Genomic DNA, 21,486 nt, shown 5'->3' on the forward strand with positions numbered 1-21,486 from the left:
CTGCCAAGGGCTGGAACGTACAGGTGAACGTTTTGGAATGATGGTAGTTGGGGCGAGGGCTGGGCCTAGGCTGGGGCCGGTGGACAAGACCCCTCTGTCCACCACAGCCGTCACAGCCTCTCTGGGGCATTCAGGCCAACCCCAGCCTTGCTGTAACAGTGGCGTGGAGCTCATGGGCCCAGAGCCCGCAAAGCTCTTCCTGGCTTCACTCTGGCCCTGTTAGTTCTCCTCCAGCTCTAGGACAGCAGGTGGGGTCTGGTGTCCTGGGGGTCACCGTTGTTTCTCTCACAACGAGCACATTTTATGTTTTGGCTGCCCAGTATGTAGGATCTTGGTTCCCTGACCAGGAATGACCATGTGACCCTGCAGTGGAAGCATGGAGTCTCAACCACTGGACCGCCAGGAAGTCCCTGGCATGCAGCTTTGAAGGGCTTGTTCATAGAACGAGCCACAGCCCTGCCTGGTTATGCTGGGGCATGGGGCGCTCCTCTCAGATTGGCCAACGCTCCTGTCAAGACCAGGTGGTTCTGTCACACCGGCAGCAGGAAGGTGGGAAAAGACCTGTGACGGGGGACACGGCTCTTAGGTCTGCCGCTGCCCTGGGGCTTGCTCCCCACTTTCCAGACCTTAGCAGTCTCTCCTGCACCCCCCACCCCACCTCCAGCCTCCTGCTCAGCCTCTGACAGCCAGGTCTCCTGGGGGCCCTCGTCACGGTCCAGGCAGGGAGAGCGGGGCTGGGGCGAGGCCCAGATGGCGCTGGCTGGAGAGAATGGGTGTTCAGGTGTGTTGAGCCCCCATCATGAGGGCATCAGTGGCTCCGTGTAGGTTTAAGGTGTCTCATTTCCTGGACAGGTGGCTGGTCCAGGAGTGGGTGTGGGGCTTGGGTGGAGCAGAGGTGGCTGGGAGGAACAGGGGAGGAGCTTGGGGCTCGCTGGGACACCGCTGTCTCTGGGTGATAAAGCGTGACGGTCCTCAGTCTTGCAGACACTGCCTTCACTCCTTCCTCCCGAGGACGCTGCCTCATGGCTCTGGTGAGACCCAGTAGGGCACTGGTTCCTGCAGCCTGGTTAGCGCTGTTTCTTTAGGGAGTGGTGGGCTTCTCCAGGTGTTTGCCGGCCTTGGACCGTGGTGGGGAGCAGAAGCCAGGGAAGAGGCAGGGTCTTGGGATGAAGGATCATTCAGTGTTCTTCCTGCCCTAGAGATGGGCTCCAGGCAGAGCTCCTTGGCATGGTAGATTCAGGCCCTGAGAACTCAGGCTCCCAGCTGCCGTCCTGGGGCCCCAGAGGCAGCGGCTGCTCTGGCATTGCTTCTGACTCAGTTGCTTGGGGGTGTGGGGGCCCCAGGGTTGACAGTGAAGGATGAGCTTCTCCAGCTCTGCCCCTGGACTCGACATCGAGGCCCTTCTGAGGCAGGGCTGAAGGTCAGAGGAAGAATGGATTAACACAGGGTGTCCGATCCCCAGATCCAGGGTTGTGGGTCTGGATGGAGTCACCTGGGGACCATCTTTAGCCTGACCTTGTAGGACCTGGAGGACCAGTCAGCCTGTGGGTGAGCTGATCACTGCTGTCCTTAGACCAGTGGAGAGCCCATTTCCAGAATTTCTGGCCAGTGATGGGGAGTATGGGAACAGCTTCATTAGGGGGACCAAGGCCAGGCAGAGGCCCACCACACCTCTTTTCTTCCCTCCATAGCCTTACATCCACACCTCTGCCACCCTGGGGCCCCTGCTACCCAAGATGAAACTCAAGACTGCTTAGTAAAGGGGAGCCGGGGATGTGGGGTGGAAAGAGTAAGGGTACTGTACCGGGAAGTGTGGGGGCTGAGAGCACAAGTTGAGCTAGCCTGGTCTAGTCCTGGCCCCGATCTCAGGCAAGCACTTCTATTTCCTTGTGGGTTTGGTCATAATAAGTAGTCCCCACGCACAGAATGGCTGTGTGATTAAATCGAGTTAGGCTGCATCAAGCCCTTGGACCAGAGCCGGTGCAGAGTGTTGTGTAAGTGTTGGCAGGCGTCATCGGGAGATACTGTAGCCTCCTTTTGGCTCAGGACTCCGGTGGGGGGGAGGATGGGCCTGGGGCTAGGCAGGGCTGATCCTTTTGGTTCAAGATGTCTTGATCTTGATTCAAGATCCTTTTGGTTCAAGGCCTTTTAGGCCTCAAGGTGTCACCCCAGCCTCCCTTTTGGGCCCACCAGCTGGCTGTAAGCCTGTTTTTCTCTCCATCCTTTGCAGGCAAAGGTGCCTGGGACCTGCTTACTCACCATTCGTGTCCTGCAGGCTCGTGGCCTGCCCTCCAAGGACATCGGTGAGTGCTGGGCCCGGGGAGGCAGTGGTTTTGCAACTTCAGAGCCAGCCAGGGCGGTGGGGAGAGACACAAGTAGGCTAGGTGTGTGTGGGGCTCCTTGAGAGGGTGCGGAGAGGAGGCAGTGGATGGAATGTTGAGGTCAGGCCCCTGCCTCCTGACCAGCCCCGTTCTCTGGGTCTTCCGGGGCTGCCAGTGATGGAAGGATGTGGGCCTTGGGCGGCTGGGCTGGGAGGGACTCTCGGCTGCCACCCTTGCTTCCTGCCCGCAGTGACTGCCTCTGACTGCTACGTGACCCTGTGGCTGCCCACGGCCTCCAGCCACCAGCTGCAGACGCGCACAGTCAAGAACTGCAGAAACCCCGTCTGGAATCAAAGCTTCCACTTCCGAATCCATAGCCAGATCAAGGTGGATGGGCGTCAGTCCTGGCCCCGCTCGCTGTCCCCCCACTGTTGCCTCCCAGCCTCTTGTTCCCTGCCTCACCCCCTCTTCCTGCAGCCCCCTGACTCTACTTCCCTTTCAGAACATCGTGCATCTTAGAGTCTTTGACCAGGACCTTCTGACCACGGATGACCCTGTGTTGTCAGTGCTGTTTGACGTGGGGACCTTGCGGGCTGGGGAGTCCCGGCGTGAGAGCTTCTCACTGAGCCCTCAGGTGAGGCTGTGTGCGGGGCCGTGGAGGGCCTTGGCCCAGGGAGGGGCTGCTTTGGAGGGTCGCCAGGTACACAGCTCTCTTCTCCAGTGAGTGATCCAGGAGTCCCAGAGGCTCTGTCAGCCAGGAGCTACTGGGCAGTCTTGTCCCCACCTCTGTCTTGGCCCCTAAGCCATGGGCAGGGTTCTTGGAGCAGTCCAGGGAGGGTGGGCAGTAATTCTCCTCACTACTGGGGCCATAGCAGTCCAGGTATCTGGGGGATTTACACACACACACACACACACACACACACACACACACACACACACACACACACACACACACACACACACACACACACACACACACACACACACACACACACTCTTACTTTCTCTCTCTCTCTCTCCCCCCTCAGTTTCTAACTTCACACACACACACACACACACACACACACACACACACACACACACACACACCACACACACACAACACACTTCTTACTTTCTCTCTCTCTTCTCTCCCCCTCAGTTTCTAACTTCACAACACACACCACACACACACACACAGCACACACACACAACATACACACATCAAGTGACACACTATGTTAAATTTCAATCCATTCACCATCATCCCAAGGGATTCATATTACTTCTTTTTTATACTACACAATACACAGTGACACACACACACACACACACACACACACACACACACACACACACACACACACACACACACACACACACACACACACACACACACACACACACACACACTCTTACTTTCTCTCTCTCTCTCTCCCCCCTCAGTTTCTAACTTGCTTCTTTCTCCCTCCAGGGTGAGGAGCGCCTGGAAGTTGAATTTCGGCTGCAGAATCTGTGAGTTGGGCTGTGGGGCAGTTCCCAGGTGGGAGTGATTCCTTCTGGGAAGGACAGAGCCCAGCACACCCAGAGCTGACACCCCTTCCCTGGGAGGTGTCTGGGGTGGAGGAGGAAAGCCCAGATCTCCTTGAGGAGTGAGAACCTGGGAATGTGGATTCTTGCTGAGGGTCACTGGGGGCTCTTTCCAGGACTGATGGTGCTGAGTGCCTCTTCAGCAATGGCATCCTAGTGGTGAGTCTAGAACACCCGCCTACCCCGCCATATCGTCTGCTTGCCTTCCTCCCAGGCCTGAAGCTCAGGCCCACAGCAGGGGTTGGGTGCAGTTACTGGGGGGCCCTAGGATTTCAGTTCAAGAGGATCGCACCCCAAGCAAATGTTTGTGACTCAGGGCCAAAGTGAAAAGGTGTCAAAGAGCAAGAACCAGAGTCCTGGGAGGGGGTGGGGTCTCTACAGGGGAGGGGCTCAAGTCTGAGGGGCTCTCTTCACACCCAGGCCCGGGAGCTCTCCTGCTTGCATGTTCGACTGGAGAAGGCAGGGGACCTGCAGGGTGAGTCCCTGACCTTCTGGGGCCCACCGGGATAGCTCCCCGGCTCTCAGCCTTTGTCATCCCCTTTCTGAGCGGATCTTGTATTCGTCGCCCCCAACTCTCAGTCAGGAGCAGGGGGCAGGGGAATGCATCCCCACTGGGCTTTTCCTCTCAGTCCTCAGAGGGCTGCAATGGGGCCCATCTCCCAGCCTAGCTCTGGGCCAGACCACCATCTCAGTAGGGGGAGAGACGTGCCCCCACCCCCACTCCAGACCTCTTAAGTGAGACAGGGGCCTCTGTGGGCTGAGATCACATTCCCAGCCTCTCTGCTCTGGTTCCTGCTTCCAGAGTCAGAGAGCAGAGTTCAGCTTGTGGTTCCTGGGTCCTGTGAGGGTCCACAGGAGGCCTCCGTGGGCGCCGGCTCCTTCCGCTTCCACTGGCCGGCCTGCTGGGAGCAGGAGCTGAGTATTCACCTGCAGGTAGTGCCCGCTTCAGCCTGGGTGCCATCTCTGTGCTCACCCCCAGCTTCTCCTGGCTCCCCCGGCAGCCAGGCACCCTGAGAGGTGTGGGGCGACCTCGGCCTCCTATACCCTTCCTGCTGCTTCTGGGTCACCCCTAGGGCAATCTGTGAGGCCTTGCTGGGACGGAAGGGTAGAGAGTCTTAGGTCCTCTTCATCCTCCCTGCAGGATGCCCCCCAGGAGCAGCTGAAGGTGCCCCTGAGGGCCCTGCCTTCTGGCCAAGTGGTGCGACTCATCTTCCCTACATCCCAGGTACTGGTCACCGGAGGAAGAAAGCCAGATGCACATTGTGGGCCCAGGCCTTGAAGACCTGTCCTGCTGTAGCAGCTCCTGTCCTTGGCCCCCGCCCTGGACAAGGGCCAGGCTAGGGGAGAAGGGTCCTCAGGCCTGGCCCCTGTGGGGATGGCTGGGGCCCAAGGGAGCATTGGGCCATCATAGGATGTGAATGGGGCTGGGATGAGGGGAGTGGGGTGGCCCATCTTCATGACTGGAGTGTTCATGGTTTTCAGGAGCCCCTGATGAAAGTGGAGCTGAAAAATGAAGAAGGGTGAGAGGCTACCTGGGCACTGGGAAAAGTCACGGGGGACAGCTGCCGGGCACTCAGCCTGGAGGAGTGAGGGGACACAGGCAGCCCCTAGCGGGACAGGCCATTGACAGTTCTCTCAGAGGCTCAGGGGTTTGCTCCCATTGTGGCATGTGAGGTGTGGGAGGTTTGGCCGATGACGGCTCTTGCTGACTTTTTACGCTCATTTCTGATTCCGCCAGAGGGGTGTGTACCTAGCTTGGTGCCTGGCGCCTGGGAGGCACTTGATAAATGCTTGGCTGGGAAAGCAGATGGAAGCCAGGAGAGTGGTTAGAGGTGCAGAGTGGGCAAGAAAGCCCAGAGAAGGGTGGTCACGCCCGTTGTGGGGCAGCTGTTGTGGGCGGGCCTCAGCTGAGCTGCAGGAGATGGGCAGAGTCACCCGCACTGGCCATCTGCAGGCCTGAGAGGCCAGCTCCCACCAGGGAGAGGAGGGAACGTCATTTCTGCCCCTTCTGGAGCCATTTCTGGGTGGGTGAGGGAGAGGGGCTGAGAGGTGGAAGCAGATTGATGGTGTTGGGTCCCACCGCTTTCCTGGTCTGTGACTCTGCAGTGTTGCTTCCCCAAGGATGTCCCCACCAGGGTCTGGGGTCGCCTTCTCCCCTCACATCCACACATCACCCATCAGTCAGGACACCAGAGGTGGGGCGAGGGTTGGGGAGAAGAGAGGTGAGAAGGATGGTGGTGAGCTTTCCAGGACAGGCCCAGCTTCGTTCTCTGATGAGCCCAGGAGCTGCTTCATGTTCCCTTCCTTCCCACCAGACCCAGGGAATTGGCTGTGCGGCTGGGCTGCGGGCCCTGCGCTGAGGAGCAGGCCTTCCTGAGCAGGAGGAAGCAGGTGGTGGCCAAGGCCCTGCGGCAGGCCCTGCAGCTGGATGGAGACCTGCGGGAAGATGAGGTCTGGGGACTGTGTGGGACTAGGGGCGTGTCTTTGGGCCCAGAGCCCAGTGCTGGATGCTGGCACCGGATGTGCCCTAACCAGACCAGCACTGGTGCCAAGCCTGCTCTGCCTCCTGCATTTGATGTTGTCAGGAGCTTGATTGCATGAAATGCAGAGCATGGCCTGAGTCACCAGGAGCCTCTGAGCTTCCCCACTGGGCTAACCTGCCTTCTTGTTGTTCTTGGTCCTCGGCCTGGTCCAGGTGTTGAGGCTGGGCTCCGGGTGACTGACCAGTGAGTGTACAGCCTGGGGGCCCCCTGCTGGCCCGGGGCAGTCCCTGGAGGTTCAGGGCAGACTGGGGCCGCTCCCAGGGAAATGACCTCTTTCTGAAAGAGGGAGCGGAGTAGCTATGTGGGAGACTTTTGGGGTGACACTGGGGCTACAAGAAAGTAATCACCAGACTCCTTAGGGGTTAGGTGTGGAGATGAAGCCTGGAACCTGTCCATTTTTTCTGAGTTCTTAAAACCAGACAGGCCTGACCCTTGCAAGCCTACTTCCGACTAGAGCCTCTTCAGCAGGTCTGACTAGAACTGGTCCCAGGAGCTCCAATTAGATCTTGACCAGGCTGAGCTGTGGGTGAGCCGAGTGGTCCCTTGGATTGCTACCGCCTCTTCCTGTGGCTTGACCCTTCCCTCTCGCTAGGGCCTTTTCGAGCCCCGTTGTCTTCTCTTCTAGATCCCAGTGGTTGCTATTATGGCCACCGGTGGTGGTATCCGGGCCATGACCTCACTGTATGGGCAGCTGGCTGGCCTAAAGGCGCTTGGCCTCTTGGATTGTGTCTCCTACATCACGGGGGCCTCGGGCTCCACCTGGTAAGCTTGAGTGCCGGAGCCTACAGGTGGCTAGCTGGGCTATGGCAGGAGCGGGGGTGGTAAGGTTCTATCAAACTCCACGGGCCTCTCTGACCCAGTTGGAAAGGTGCTCCGGGGACTGTGGAAGGTGTCTTTCCGGCTGCTGCAGTGGGGTTCCGGTGACAATCCCTCTGACTTTGGCTTTTCCCAGGGCTTTGGCCAACCTCTACGAGGATCCAGAGTGGTCTCAGAAGGACCTGGCAGGGCCCATCGAGTCACTGAAGACCCAGGTGACTAAGAGCAAGCTGGGCGTGTTAGCCCCCAGGCAGCTACTGCGGTACCAGCAGGAGCTGGCTGAGCGTGCCCGCCTGGGCCACCCGACCTGCTTCACCAACCTGTGGGCCCTCATCAATGAGGCGCTGCTACATGATGAGGTGTGGGGAGGGGCAGGGGCAGGGCAGGGTGGGGTGGCCAAAACCAGGGCATGGTCTGGAGATGGGGAGCAGCTCTGGGCGGTAGAGGGCAGGAGAGGCCCCAGGAGACCAGGCATTAAGTTCTCATTCCCTTCCCCCAGCCTCATGACCACAAGCTCTCAGACCAGCGGGAGGCCCTGAGTCGAGGCCAGAACCCCCTGCCCATCTACTGTGCTCTCAACACCAAGGAACAGAATCTGACCACCTTTGAATTTGGGGGTGAGTAGTGCTGGAGCTCTCACAGTTGGCCAAGTGAGAGGCAGCCCAGCCTGTGTGTGAAGGTGGTCGTTACACCCCTCTCTGCTGGGCCAAGAGCCTGTCATTCCACCAGAGTCACTCAGGCTTTGGGATGGAGGCCGGGGCTGTGGCTCCTCACTCAGGGTGCCAGCAACAGAGCTGAGCCTCCTGGTCATAAGGCTGCCTGACGCGGGGCCCGTGGTGGGCGTGTTGGGCCTGAGAGTCCTCCGGTTCCGGGCCCCTCCGTGCGGGCGTGTGGCTCTTCACAGAGTGGTGTGAGTTCTCCCCCTACGAGGTCGGCTTTCCCAAGTACGGCGCCTTCATCCCCCCCGAGCTCTTTGGCTCTGAGTTCTTCATGGGGCGCCTGACAAAACAGCTTCCTGAGTCCCGCATCTGTTTCCTGGAAGGTGAGGGGGTCTCCGGGGTGGGAGAAGTTGGGGACTTGGGGAGAATGGGCCTGGGCAAGATGGTGGGGTCGACTGTCTCGGCTCAGTCATGTCCTGGCCCTGGGTGGGTGGTGGGAAGGGTCATGTTGCGGTGAGGTGGGGGACTCTCTTCCTCTTGGGTCTCCCGCTCAGGTATCTGGAGCAACCTGTATGCAGCCAACCTCCAGGACAGCCTGTACTGGTCATCCGAGCCCAGCCAGTTCTGGGACCGCTGGGCACAAGCTCGGGCCAGCCTGGGTAGGTGCCTGGGTTCTTTCACCAGGATGGGAGAGGCAGCTTGTGGGGAATGTGGGGGTGGCTCTCAGACCTTTGTGAGTCTGCAGAGGCTGGAATAAAGGTCTGAGAGTCCCCTTGTACCCTCTTCTTGACTGCAGACAAGGAGCAGGTCCCCCTTCTGAAGATACAAGAGCCTCCCACGGTGGCTGGCAGGATAGCAGAGGTTTTCACTGACCTTCTGACGCGGCGTCCACTTGCCCAGGCCACCCACAATTTCCTACGTGGCTTCTCCTTCCACAAGGACTATTTTCAGCATCCTCACTTTTCTGCCTGGAAAGGTACCTGCTCTTCTCCCCCTGCTCTCCCAGATCTTCCCATGGCCATCTGAGCCTTGGGTTCCTGATCAGACATCCACTCTCTCCAGTCCCTCGGCCCCACGCCCTCTGAGCTCAGTTCTCTGGCTTCCTTGGAGCGAGAGCCACTCTTCCTCTCCTTATGCTGGGGTCAGCGCCCATCTGTGGGACCTCGGGAGTTGAGGCTCTGCTTTGGCAGCAGAGAGCAGGAGACAGAGGCTCTTCCTCCTCCTAGCAGTAACGGGCTGGTGCCGTTAGCACCAGTGACAGTTGCTCCCCACCCGATCCCCCAACCTTTCCAGCTACCAAGCTGGATGGCCTCCCCAACGAGCTGACACCTGCAGAGCCCTACCTTTGCTTGCTGGATGTTGGCTACCTTGTCAATACCAGCTGCCCACCCCTCCTGCCGCCCACACGGGACGTGGACCTCATCCTGTCGCTAGATTACAATCTCCACGGAGCCTTCCAGGTGGGCTGTGGGCAGGGTTGGAAGGTGGGGCAACCCTAGGCCTGACCTCAGGTGGTCTGACATCTTGACTCCGGAGAGACCTGCTTTGGAGTCTGGTTTCTGGGCCAGCTTCCCTTTGTGACCGCAATACCGCATGAATGAAAGGCTGTGGATTCTATGAACTTTCTCCCCGGGGAACTTACTCTGCTCAGGAAGATGGAGTGATGGGGAAGCTGGCAAGGTTTTAAAATGTATTTCCTATTTGGGTCTCCTTTGTTGTGTCTGCACCCCTGTTGGGTCCTGGATCTTTGAGACTCTTTTTCTTTTTTTTTAAAGTCCTGCTTTCAAGACAGAGCCTGTTCTGTCTGTTTCCTCCTTCAAGGCAATGTGCCTGAGATCACACAGTTTGAGACTCTTTGTTTAGAGTTTTCTATGTGGGTTCTAAGAAGGATTTTTGCCTCCCAGGGGCAGAACCTGGGGGTTGTTAGCAGCCCAGCTTCATTGAGCCCAAAGGAGCTGCTGCAGAAGGGCTGCTCGGTTTAGAGCATTGATCCCTGGCCTGTTGGGTTCACTAGTGTCTGACTTGATGTCTTAGCAGACCTCTACTTGTAGTTAGTCCAGTGTGGAGGACACTGGGAGCCTATGGGGCCCTCCTGCTGAGCCCACCTTTGTCTACCCTGCAGCAGCTGCAGCTTCTGGGTCGGTTCTGCCAGGAGCAGGGCATCCCGTTCCCGCCCATCTCGCCCAGCCCCGAGGAGCAGCGCCAGCCCCAAGAGTGCCACCTCTTCTCGGACCCCGCCCGCCCCGACATCCCTGCCGTGCTACACTTCCCTCTGGTCAACGCCTCCTTCAGGGACCACTCTGCCCCTGGTGAGCCAAAACCTCCCTCCTCTGTGTCTCCCCCCATGTGACCCCCAAGCCCGCCCTCCACCCACAGCGGGCATCCCCCATGGCCGGGCTGCACTCTCCCCACAGGGGTCCGGCGGACAGCTGAGGAGCAGGCAGCTGGGGAGGTGAACTTATCTGCATCCGACTCCCCCTACCACTACTCGAAGGTAACCTACAGCCTGGAGGATGTGGACAAGCTGCTCCGCCTGACGCAGTACAACATTTGCAACAACCAGGAGCGGCTGCTGGAGGCCCTGCGTGAGGCTGTGCAGAGGCGGAGGCAGCGCACACAGCACCGCCCGAGTGATGGGCGGGAAGGGGCCACATCCGGCCCCACGGCCCCCGACTCTCTTTAAGGCTCACTTCTTGGCCGCCTTGCTGCTCTGGTTGAGTTGGGGTGGTTACCAGCTTCCAGAACCTCTAGCGGTTTGGACAGCCCAGTTGTGGTCTCCAGCCCTCCGAGGGGCTCACCAGGGTGCACTGCCTGGCACTATCCAGACACTGAATTCACCAGCACCCCTGCTGTGGACACCCTGGGATAGGTGGAGGGTTTTAAACAGGGGCTATGGCCTGGTCTGCAGGATGTGGCCAGAGAAGATTCAGAGGTTCTGGGCAGTGTGGGCCACATTTGTGTAAGCACATGGAGCCCCATGACCTGTGTGTCCTTTTGCTTCCTTGCTACCTCGAGTAGCTGTACAGGGTGAAATAGAGCACTTTACGTATCACAGAGGCGCATACAAACGTGAGGTGTGACAGATTACTGGTACTGCCGCCAAAAAGGGACAGGTCATTCCCCCTCTTGGTTAGGCGTGGTAAGGATGTGTAGAAAACAAAACCTCTCCCAAGGCGCCTTGCAGAGCGGGCAGGTCAGCTTGGGCTTCCCTTGCAGAGCAGGCTGTGAGCTCATGGCCATGTCTGCTCCACCCAAGCTCACTCTCTTCAAGCAGAGAGGAGGCCATATTGCTGCTGCAGCCCTGGCCCTGCCCAGATGACTCACAGGTAATGCCAGCCAGCACCCCGTCCTCCTCACCCAGGGACTCAGTCGAAGGGCTGCTTCCTGTCCCACAGTAGGGGCGGCCAGACGTGGGACCAGATGAGCCAGGTAGACAGTGCTAAGGGTGTGACTTCAGCAGGCTCTGACCTTGGTGGGGCCCATCTCCGGATGAGGAACCAGCTATTCCAGAAGTTGGTCCTAAGGGGCCGGATAGCTGGGTCTCCTGGTTCCCTCGAGGGTGTCCTCGCTTGTAGCCCTGAAGTTTGGTGCCACCTCTGCATTTGCTTCAAGGCCCGGACCTGTCAGGAGAACAGAGAGGTGGAGTGAATTTAGGGCCTAGCCGCCCTGGAATCTTTTCCAAGCTCTGGTGCCCCAGGCCTCCTTTGGAATACCTCACCTGTTCCTCATGTTGATGTGAGATTTGGATACTGGGAGTGAGGAGGGACCAGGATGTGTGGGGTGAAAGGGGGATGACTGGTTCCCATGATCCAGCTCACTGCATCTGTCTGCCCTGGGCGTGTGACTGGAGGCATAGACCAGGAAAAATGGCTGCCCTGACACTGTAGAAGCCACTGTGTCCTGGACCAGGCCTGTTGACTCAGCAGCACATCATCTGAATCCTACATGGGAACCTGTAGGCCCTGCAGGGGTGGGTAATTATCCAGATACCACAATTGTGGCTGCCACCCCTGTCATGATGTGAGTGATCCCTCAGGCACAAGGCCGCGTTGTAGGGTCTGTGCACTGTGTCTGTGTGTGTATGTCTGGTCCGTGGGCGTGTGTCTGGGTGACATCCTGACTCCCAGCCTCTCTAGGACAGTAAGGCTCCTCCCCTCCCTGCTTGCAGGTCCTTGGACTGGGCAAAACCAGGGAGGATGGAGGCAGGGAAAGAGTGCAGGAGGGGTCTGGCCACTGCATCTTGGAGAGGGAGGGAGGCGGTGTGGGTGTCAGGCAGGCTTCCTGGCGTGTGCAGAGGGAAGCCAGGTTCACTCACCATGGATCTGGCCTGAGCAGGACCGGCGGCGGGAGCCTTCTGCAGTTTGCTGTGCGGGGCCAGCCGTCTGTGGGAGCCCCGTGGGCTGCGGGTAGCTGTGGGCGCACACTCGCATCGCCTGCAGCCAGGCGGGCGGGGGACCGCCGTGGAATCTGTGGGGACAGGGAGCCTCAGGTGTAGACTCTTGCCACTACTGAGAGTGGGTGGGGGTGGCCCCGCACCCAGGCAGCATAGTTTAAGTCTCAGGACCTCAGGACTCCCACTTACAGATCCAGGAGGCCTACCTGAGTGGAGCTGGCATGCCGGGTACCCTCTCAGCACTGCGCTCGGCCAGGAAGCCTGAGGGTCTGGCTTGGAGCTCTGGGCTCAGACTGGGGGCTGCGGAGCAAAGGGGGAACGGTGGTCAGCCTGGCCTGGGTGCTAGGACATCTGTGGCAGCAGCCTCCACACCTGCCCTTCCTTCTTGCCGTGGCCTGAAGTCCCAACTCAAGGTGACAGTGCTGAGAGGAGGGGCCTGGAGGAGGAGCTGTGTTCTTGAGGGCAGAACCCTTAAAGAGAGACCCAGAGAGTATTTATGCCCCTTCCACCGTAAAAAGCCAGCGAGAAGGTGCCTCCTGAAACCTCTCTCACCTGCCAGCACCATGATCTTGGACTTCTCAGCCTCCAGAGCTGTGAGAAATAAATGTCTGTTCACAACCTACCCAGTCTGTGGTCGATTAGTTAGAGCAGCCCAGACAGCCTAAGAGACGCCTGCTTCTGGAGGCTTGGCATACACCAAGCCTTGCCCATGTGGAGGTGCGGCCCAGGCCCAGGGCTCAGGGGCAGGCTCCCCAGTGCATCCAGCCTCCTGGAAGACTGAATGCCAATGGGTTCAGAATGGCTTATCCTGGAGAAACTCAGGTGCCTTTGGAATTCTGGAAGGACGGCCTCAGGGAGATCCCAGTGGAACAGAGCCAGGAACCCGGAAGGAGTCTGAAGTGAGGCCCCTAAGCAACCCCTCCTTGTGGAGCCTGTCAGACCACCATGACAATAGATTTCTGGTCCAAAGGGTGCTCTCTGAGCCCTTCCAAGAGTAGAACTGGGCCTGGCCCCTGTCTACAAGACACCCCAAGGGAGGTGCGTTCAGAGCTGTAGGAAGACGGGCAGAAAAGACCGGTGTCAGAGAAGAGCATGGGGAAGCCCGTGAGGATCCTTGAGGGAAGGGTTCTCCGGAAGTCCGACTCCACAGTGGGTGGAACAGAACCAGGCGGCCATCAGGGGATCAATCCTGGCCCCGCTTCTAATTATGTCATCTCTGGCAAGTTGCTTACCCTCTCTGGGCCTCAAATTAAGAAAAAAGGCACTCCCACTTACCTCTCAGGCATAGAGGTTAGATGTTAAGCATCCAAGGATGCACTAAACACCAGCAGCTGGGGGCCCAGGAAACCAGGGTCCCCGGCTCCTCTCCCCCGCTTCCCCTGGACCTACCTGCCCAGCTGCTCAGGGCGCCCCGCCAGCTCCCAGTCTGCCCTGCAGGTGGCGCCGCAGACAGGGTCTCTCCCGCAGCCAGCCTGCCACCCAGACAGGAATGCGTCAAACTCTGCCTCCTGCGTGTGTGGGGACCCCTACCTCCAGCCCCTTCAGCTGCTGCCGGAGGCCGAGCCTGTCCCAGGCCCAGGGTCTCTCCCCTGACAGGGCCCTCACCTTAAGGAAAAAGTGTGTTTTCCATCATGGTGATCTCCCAGCTTCTCACGCTGCGTTCCTGTGAGGTCGATGGAGGCTATGGAAGCCGTGTCCTGATGGGGGGCGGGGGAATGTTACCCTTTCTGCTTTTCCCTGGGGGCCCTTCTTTGTCCTCTGCCCACCCACCCACCCACCCACCCTCCTCCTGGAGCAGGCTCAGCTGTCCCCCAGGGCCCTCTGAGCCCTTGCGTGGCTCTTACAGGGCAGCTGCTGCGGAAGCGATCTCCGGGTACTCACCTGCCTCCTCCCAGGCAGGAGCTGCTGCTTAAGTTCCAAAATTCCCTCCATGGTGGGGGCACCCTTTGCATCCTGAAAATGCAACAAGGGGCCTGGGAAACATCAAGACAAGCACGGACAACGGGGCCCTCTCTGGAAAGTGGGTGAGGCACCTAACCGCCTCCGACCTTCTCATCCCTGGAGACAGACCCCCTGGTGTTGCAGTGCTGGCTCAGGCTGCGGACTCCTTACCCCCAGGGGCCCCGCTGTGCACTCCGGGGAGACGCTGGTGAAGCGTATGCGAGACCCAGTGGGGACAGATGGCTGCGGGTCCCCCGTCTCAGTCAGCTGTGCTCTGGGCCACCAGCTTCCCGAGGGTTTCAGCCCCTTCACTTGCTGCTTCTGGTCCACCTTGGGGAGGGGAGCAGCCAGATGAGTCAGACCAGGCTCTGGGGGTCCACGCCCCAGCCTCTCCCCACATCCCTCCCACCCAGAGAGAGCGCCTGTCTCCTCACTGTTCTTCATCTCTTCAAGCTCAGAAGACCTCTCTCTTGTCCCAGTCCACACTGTGCCCCAGCCCACCCAGATGTGGGGTGACAGGACCCTGCAGCTGGCAAGGGAAAGAACAGGGCTTTCCCCAAGGGTCAAATGCTGGTTCAGTGCCTGGGGGGAGCCCAACCCTCAGGCTGAGACAGGACACCCCTGTCTCCCGGTGCCCCCTCACCCCAGCCTCTGCTCACCGCTGCCTCCTGCTGCAGTCGGGCAAACTTCTCTTCCTGGGAGGCCAGCAGCTTCTCGAAGTCCTTGTGTCTGCAGAGCAGCAACTCCACATCAGACACGGAGTGCTGGGGAGAAGCAAGTCAGGGTGAGGCCCCGCCCATGGGGGTGAAGAGAGCTGTTCCCTCAAAACCGGCCCTGGGGGCCAGGGAGAGGAAGAGCAGGCTGTAGCTGCTAGACGGCGCGGGCATGGCCAGCTAAGGGGCAGGGCATTGGCTCACCCCACAGTTGGGGTCCAGCAGGAGGCCCTCCCGGCAGGCCAGCCAGGCCTCAGCCTGGTCCAGCTCTTGCCGTAGCTTCTGTAGATGCCAGCTCTCCTCACAGCGTTCCCGGCGCAGGGCCCAGGCCTCTCTGAGTGCCCGCAGCTGCCTGTCCAGATCCTGCAGACACCCAGTTACCTGGTGGGAGAGGGTGTCGTGGGTGAGATGCCCACAGGGTGGGGCCAGGCTGGAGTGCCCAGCAGAAGTGTCGAGGGAAGACCATGAGGTCCAGACCCTCCCGGTCTCTGTCCCCCTCTCTCTGCCCCCTGCCTGGCCTTCTCCTCCTGCTCGGGGATTCTGAGGCCTGGGGTAATGGGGCTGAGTGCCCAGCTCAGCCCCAGACTTGCCGCTGTGCTCGCACCTCCAGGGACATGCAGTGGCCACTGTCCACCAGCCGCTGCCCTTCCCGCTGTATGTTCTGGGCTTGAAGGCTGTACTCCTTGATTTCTCTCCCCAGCTCCTCATGCAATGCCAGGAGCCCCTCGGCCCGAGCTATATTCCCAGCCAGCTCCTCCAAGGACACCAGGGCCTGCTTCTCTGCGGCCCATGCTCTGCAGGGTGAGGAGGGGAAGCTGTTGTCAGGGCCAGGGGTGCAGACTGGGGGTGGCGGGCAGGGCATGAGCTGCACTGGGGGACGGGGTGACTCCCACTCTGCAGGGCAGAGTTGAGCCAACGACCGGATGCCACCTACAGCAATTCCCGACATCGTCTGAGGAAGGCGTGGCCCTGGGCAGCCTCCTCCAGCTGCCGATCTCGCTCATAAACCTTTGCATTCAGGGTGGCCCAGGCCTCCTGCACCCCGGCCAGCTGCTTGGCCAGGCCCTCCTGAGCTGCAGGGTGGAGCTGGCCCAGCCGGCAGGCCTCCGTCTGCACCCGTGCCACCTCCTTCTCCATCGCTGCCAGTTCCCTCTGCCACCAAAACACAGAATTAGCCTCATCCCCCCACAACCCGATGCCCACTTCTCTTCAGGAAGCAGCCATCCTGAGGAGTCAGGCTCTGCTTCCAGATGGACAGCTCCCTGACCTAGGCAAGGAGGCTCTCCCTTCCCTTCCCAACTCTGGGGTCCCCCTATGCAGGGAAAGAGGACAGGTGGGCAGGCCCCGGGGGTTGACCCTTACCTCTAGACATCTGTGCTGTTGCTGCAGAGTCTGCACTGTTAACAGGCTAAGGTCGCAGGCATCTCTAGCCACCAGGGTGGCCTTCTCTTGCATCTGGCCCTGGAGCTCAGCTGCCGCCTGCTCCAAGCTTCGGACCTCACGGGTGGCAGCTAGGTTCTGGGAGGAGAAGGAGGGCCTGCTCTCACCAGGGTCCTCTCTCCCTAGAGACGTGGCCTCCTGGGCCACTTTTTAAACGTGGAGGTCCATGGGGCTTGGTGATGCATTCATTAACCCCGGGTACAGAAAATGTCCCAATATGGCCCCTGATCAATGAGCGCATGACGTTACTGATGATGGGGTAGGGCCCTGGGGGCGTTCTGTGGGGACAGGTTTGTCAGTGCCCAGTTCATGAGCCAGGTGGGGGGACAGGGGACTAGGAATCAGGTGGGAATGAGTCCATGGTGGGGAGGAGGGTGGTTTGGGGGATCTGGCTGAGATGAAGAGGGTTGCCTTAGGAGTCTGCCCAGCCAGGATCCTGAGTGACAGCATCGCTAGGATGTGGGCTCTGTCAGGGCCTTGGGGACCTGGGATGCCTCCCTAGAAATCACCAGCTGTGGCTGAGAGTGAAGGTTGTGGAGGAGCACTGAGATTTCCTTGGCACCCAAATCCGCTCAGAACATTTAGATGAGGAGAGGGAAGTGGTGGCAAAATCTTGCGCAGTTAGTCTGTGTCTTAATAAACCTGAAGTCTGCGCTTGAGGGAGCTTAGAGGGGGTCAAGAGATGACCAGACAGGCTTCCTATTTCTCCTTGGAGGTGTGAACTATACCAGGAAGAACCAAATCAGTGGAGAAACTCAGAGAGGGCTGGAGGTGGAAGACTGAGACTTGATCTGCTTGCCACTAGGAGTTAGAGGTATGCACACATGCACGCGCGCACACACAGAGTTAGAGGCAGCCACCTCCTTCCCCACACAGACATATACACACACACCTGGCGTGGCCGCCTGGCCCTGGCCCAGGAAGAAGGCACAGATGTCCCTGCCCCTTGTCTGCCCTGACCGGGCCCAGGGGCACCTACCTGTGTGTGGGCTTTCACCGCCTGATCCAACCTCTCCCAAGAGGCCTCAATGCGACTCCTCTGTGCTTGAATCTGGGGAGAGCACCTGGGTGCTGCCCGTTCCAGGGAGCCTGCCCACTCCCTCAGGGCCTGCACTCTAGCCTGCCCCAGGTTCTGGACATCCTTTCTGAAAGCATCGAACTTCTCTTCCAGCAGCTGCAGGATACAGGACCAGGGAGGTCATTCTGGAGGTGGTGTCCAGCAGCCCTCAAAGCTGACGAAGGACTTGGCAGTATCTGCCACTTCTGATATCCCTTGGCCCTGCCCTTAGAACTGCAGGGGGTCCTCCCAGAGCCCAGAGACCCCTCACTTCCCATGTGCCCCCCAACGCCACTCTGCCCTTGTGAGCCACTCAATCTCCTCTCTTCCAGGTTCGCTCAGGAGTGACTCACCTTGACAGCCTCTAGGTCCTGCCCGTAGTCCTGGGACTCAGCAGTGGCCACCTTGCTGGCCAGCCAGGCATCCAGGAGCAGGGCTTCCCGCTCCAGCTGGTGGAGCTGCAGCTGCTCCCTCAGGCCTTGCCCCCTGCCCTCTGCTCTCTGCAGCAGCCCTGAGTGGGTGTCCCTTACTGCATGCATCTGGGCAAGCACCTTGGGGCTGCAGCAGGAAAGATAACCCCCCTGGAGCTCTTAGGCCCTCCTTAGAGGGGCCCCTCCCTGCTCCTCCCTCCTGGGCCTGGCTCCAGCGCACCTTTCTGGGTTCTGCCCACTCTCAAGGAGGGCTGCTGTCTGCTGCAGCCTCTCAATGCGCGTGGTGAATCCCTCCAGGTCCCTCCTGGTGGCCTCCAGCTGCCGCAGGAAGGCCTGTGTGGCCTCGGCACTCTGACCCATATCCTCGATGTCCAGGCCACAGCCCCGTTCTTCCAGCCAGGATTCTGCCTCCAGGAGCTGGGGTAACAAAGAGCACAGTTTTCCCTAGGCAGTGCCCTCTAGGACTCACATCTTTGAGTTCATGGCCTCAAGAATTATAGCAGTGAGTGGTTCCCAACCTGGCTGGTGAGAATCACCAGAGAGCTTGAACAACTCTCTCTGCCTCTCTCTCACCCCGTAAGATTCTGATTTGGTCTGGAATGGAGCTGAGTGTCAGCACTGCTTAAAAGTTCCAGGTGATGCAGATGTAGAGCCTTGATTGAGAATCGCTGGCTTAGACAAAACAGCAAAACCAAACCAAACCAAAGCCAGTGGGCTCATTTTCTGGGAAACATGCTGAAGGAAGACTTCAGGGTCAGGAGACCACGTAGTGGAGGCGACAGAAAATGCACAGAGATCCTGGGGCCCCACCTGCGGGTGACCTCCCAGGCCTGCCTACACTCTGGGTTCCTCACGCCCACCCTCTTGTGCCGCGCAGCACCCCTTACCTCCGTTAGGAAGGACTGGGCCTCCTGAGCCTGCTGTAGCCGCCGACGCCTCTGTGCAGCCTCTGCCCGCAGGCGGCCCATGGCGTCCTCCAGCTGCTGCACGCGGGCAGCCACATCGCGGGCAGCAAAGTGCCCAGCCTGCACCAGCTTGCGCCCTGTGCCCACCACTGCCCGGGTCAGAGCCTCGTGGCCGCTCATCTCACTCTCCAGGCTCTGTGGAGTCAGAGGAAGATGGCATGGGACATGCTCCTGGGTGCTCCTTGGGGGACCTGGGAGTCATGTCTGAAGCCCAGTGGGACCCCACAGATTCCCCCAGACAGAACCCTGCCTCCTGACCAACAAAGAATCCTAGGACCCCCAGAACCTCCCGGAGGCAGAAGCTCCCAGAACCAGAGGTGACTGTGGACAGACCCGCCTGCCCTGCTAGGCCCACACCTGGTGCTTCTCCTGCAGGCGCCTCAGGGCACTCGGGCTCTGGCCACAGTCCCGGGCAGCTACCAGGAGCAGCTTCTGCTGCACCCAGGCCATCTCCTCGTCGGCATCCCTGAAGAACTGCAGCAGCAGGCTCCGGGCCTCCAGGGCTGTCCTGCGCTCCCGCAGGGGCACCCGCAGGCTCTCGAACCTGCAGCGGTGGAGGGTGGACCCGCGGCAGGCGGGATGCTGGTTGTCAGGATCGGGGGCCAGACTGTGACCCACACACTGCTCACCCGCTTTGTGTCCCTCGCCATGGGCTGGGCAGGCCCTGAGGAGCTGAGCTGGGGGACAGGGAGGAGGGGCAGGGGTTACCTCTGAAGCAGCCGCTGGGCCTGCTCTTCCACATCTCGGGCCAGGCAGTGGCTTTCCTGGACACAGGCCTGGGCCTGGGCCTGGCCCAGCAGGGCCTGTGCCCGCCCGACCTGCCTGTCCACTGCTGCCTCCAGCTCCCCCTGAGCCCCCAGGAGCTCATCCAGCCCAGGCTGGTCCGGGCCCCCGATGGGGACTCTCAGCTCGAGCTCCACAGGCTCCAGCCAGCTCTCCAGTTCCTCCACGCTCTGTCGCAGACGCAGGGCCTGGGGCAGAATGAGAGTGTGAGGAGGAGAGGCCGAGAGCTGTACCCAGCCCGCTCCACCACACAGCCTCACCTCACGGGCCTCCTGTAGCTTGGCTGCCCTCCTCTGGCACTGGGCCTGCAGCTCTTCCCAGAGCTTTCTCAGCTCCTGTAGCCGCTCCTGGATGGTCTCTGAGGCCGAGTGGCCATCCTGCAGCAGCCTCTGCCCCTCCTACAGCCGCAACATAGAACATGCCTCGTGGACTCAGGACTGCTGGTCTCAGGGCATTGGGATTGCCTTCAGCCACCATCCCACTGCTTCAGAGTCTGCATGCTAGCTGTGTGATCTCAGGCAAATTCCTTAACCTCTCTGAGCACATTTTCCTTATCCATATAATGGTGATAATCATGGGTATTTTGTTTAAATGGGATCAAACATTTCAGATACTTGGTAGGGCACTTTATATCAGAGGGAGGCAGTCTGGGATCAGGGCATGCCCTTTGTAGGTGGAAGAGGGTAAATTTAAAAGGTGCTACGCTTCGACTCCTATACCCATAGGACTGCTGGCTGTGCCCTGACTCTCTGTCCTCTGACATCTTTCCAAGAGTTTTTAAAACTATCACGCCAAAACACTACCCTTAAAATTCTTGAAAAGGCAATATTTTTGGAGAGGGGGGCCCCAGGTAAGCCACTGTGTCTCACTACCCCTTGGTGCCTTGCATGGCATCTGTATACAGTGTATCAAAGGCTGGCCACCCAGCTGTGACTCAGGGCCAGCTGCCAGGGCTCTGTGGGGCCAGCTCCTTCTCTGGCCTGTAGCCGGCGCCCAGGGCCTCACCATCTGCAGCCTCTGCTGGCGGTGTGCACGGGGGTCCAGTTCCGCCTGGAGATTCTGTTGTTGCCGCAACTGGGCCTGCAGCTCCACTGGGTCCCACCAGCCCTCTTCCAGGGCCACCAGGTTCTTCTCTCTCAGCCAGGCGGCCATCTGGGCGCACAGGGAGGACGAGACTCTGCTGCTTAGGGCTCTCCTTCTCTCTAACCCCTGGGCTGCCCTGAAGAAGTGTGGCTTTCCCCTGGGGCAGCCCCTTCCCCCCATCACAGCTGCTCCCCACCATGGCCTACCTCACAGGAGTCCTGCAGGAAAGACTGCAGTTGCCTGAGCTCCTCCAGCTGGCGGCAACGGGTCCTGGCTCGCTCCAGGAGTGCCTCTTTCCTGCAGAACGAGGGTCTCAGGGATCTCAGGCCTGCTTGCTGGGACCCGGAGCTGCGACACGTGTGTATGTGCACGCATGCACACACACGCGCACAAGTGTGCCCTTCCAGTTCAAGACAGCCCTTTTCCCCATTTTTTAAAAATTGCTTTTTTAAAATTGGAGGATAATAGCTTTACAATGTTGTGTTAGTTTCTGCTGTACATGAACGCTGTATGTATACATGCATACAGCATGTGTATGTATGTATACATGTGTATGCATATATCCCCTCCCTCTGAGCCTCCTTCCCATTCCCCAGCCCCACCCTGCTAGGTCATCACAGAGCACTGAGCTGAGCTCCCTGTGCTATACGGAAGCTTCCCGTTAGCTATCTGCTTTACACATCGTAGTATACGTATGTGTCAACGCTACTCTCTCAATTTGTCCCAGCCTCCCCTTCCCTCCCCGTGTCCACAAGGCTATTCTCTGTGTGTC

At 59.5% G+C, this 21,486-nt stretch overlaps 2 protein-coding genes across 4 annotated transcripts in view; one reads left to right on the top strand and one right to left on the bottom strand.

Moving 5' to 3' along the window:
- Window positions 1-111: 111 nt before the first annotated feature.
- On the top strand, window positions 112-10,972 carry PLA2G4B (phospholipase A2 group IVB). Of its 3 annotated transcripts, none has more exons than XM_043471554.1 (20): window positions 112-1,031; window positions 2,231-2,303; window positions 2,572-2,708; window positions 2,824-2,955; window positions 3,775-3,815; window positions 4,007-4,049; window positions 4,311-4,365; window positions 4,693-4,823; window positions 5,032-5,115; window positions 5,373-5,410; window positions 6,206-6,341; window positions 7,059-7,195; window positions 7,386-7,608; window positions 7,749-7,866; window positions 8,154-8,291; window positions 8,463-8,567; window positions 8,705-8,884; window positions 9,202-9,368; window positions 10,031-10,217; window positions 10,323-10,972. In XM_043471554.1, the coding sequence occupies exons 1-20, from the start codon at window positions 1,023-1,025 to the stop codon at window positions 10,589-10,591; spliced, it is 2,403 nt and encodes an 800-aa protein (XP_043327489.1). In that variant the 5' UTR covers window positions 112-1,022; the 3' UTR covers window positions 10,592-10,972. The 3 variants fall into 3 exon arrangements, with proteins under 3 accessions (XP_043327489.1, XP_043327490.1, XP_043327491.1); XM_043471555.1 differs by having other exon boundaries at window positions 7,386-7,464; XM_043471556.1 differs by lacking the exon at window positions 9,202-9,368 and having other exon boundaries at window positions 10,323-10,695.
- A 148-nt stretch (window positions 10,973-11,120) lies between these two features.
- SPTBN5 (spectrin beta, non-erythrocytic 5) overlaps window positions 11,121-21,486 on the bottom strand; it is a 49,548-nt gene continuing 39,182 nt past the window's right edge. Inside the window, exons 50-71 of the mRNA XM_043471553.1 lie at window positions 20,921-21,011; window positions 20,637-20,783; window positions 19,892-20,029; window positions 19,557-19,819; window positions 19,206-19,392; window positions 18,771-18,983; window positions 18,104-18,300; window positions 17,806-18,010; window positions 17,375-17,569; window positions 16,318-16,473; window positions 15,890-16,107; window positions 15,560-15,749; window positions 15,160-15,336; window positions 14,902-15,006; window positions 14,414-14,572; window positions 14,183-14,254; window positions 13,907-13,998; window positions 13,691-13,773; window positions 12,854-12,892; window positions 12,508-12,601; window positions 12,224-12,375; window positions 11,121-11,528 (exon numbers count right to left, since the gene is read on the bottom strand). Coding sequence (XP_043327488.1) covers window positions 11,428-11,528; window positions 12,224-12,375; window positions 12,508-12,601; window positions 12,854-12,892; window positions 13,691-13,773; window positions 13,907-13,998; window positions 14,183-14,254; window positions 14,414-14,572; window positions 14,902-15,006; window positions 15,160-15,336; window positions 15,560-15,749; window positions 15,890-16,107; window positions 16,318-16,473; window positions 17,375-17,569; window positions 17,806-18,010; window positions 18,104-18,300; window positions 18,771-18,983; window positions 19,206-19,392; window positions 19,557-19,819; window positions 19,892-20,029; window positions 20,637-20,783; window positions 20,921-21,011 — 3,274 coding nt within the window. The 3' untranslated portion in view covers window positions 11,121-11,427. The remainder of the gene's footprint in view (window positions 11,529-12,223; window positions 12,376-12,507; window positions 12,602-12,853; window positions 12,893-13,690; window positions 13,774-13,906; window positions 13,999-14,182; window positions 14,255-14,413; window positions 14,573-14,901; window positions 15,007-15,159; window positions 15,337-15,559; window positions 15,750-15,889; window positions 16,108-16,317; window positions 16,474-17,374; window positions 17,570-17,805; window positions 18,011-18,103; window positions 18,301-18,770; window positions 18,984-19,205; window positions 19,393-19,556; window positions 19,820-19,891; window positions 20,030-20,636; window positions 20,784-20,920; window positions 21,012-21,486) is intronic.

Source organism: Cervus canadensis, chromosome 6 (assembly GCF_019320065.1).
Source record: "Cervus canadensis isolate Bull #8, Minnesota chromosome 6, ASM1932006v1, whole genome shotgun sequence".
Classification (NCBI taxonomy): domain Eukaryota; kingdom Metazoa; phylum Chordata; class Mammalia; order Artiodactyla; family Cervidae; genus Cervus; species Cervus canadensis.

Bases quoted from the DNA above. Each gene is read 5' to 3' on its own strand.
- PLA2G4B (XM_043471554.1), top strand. The intron at 2,709-2,823 runs GTGGATGGGCGT...CTTCCCTTTCAG, and splicing joins GAATCCATAGCCAGATCAAG to AACATCGTGCATCTTAGAGT. The intron at 8,292-8,462 runs GTGAGGGGGTCT...TCTCCCGCTCAG, and splicing joins CCGCATCTGTTTCCTGGAAG to GTATCTGGAGCAACCTGTAT.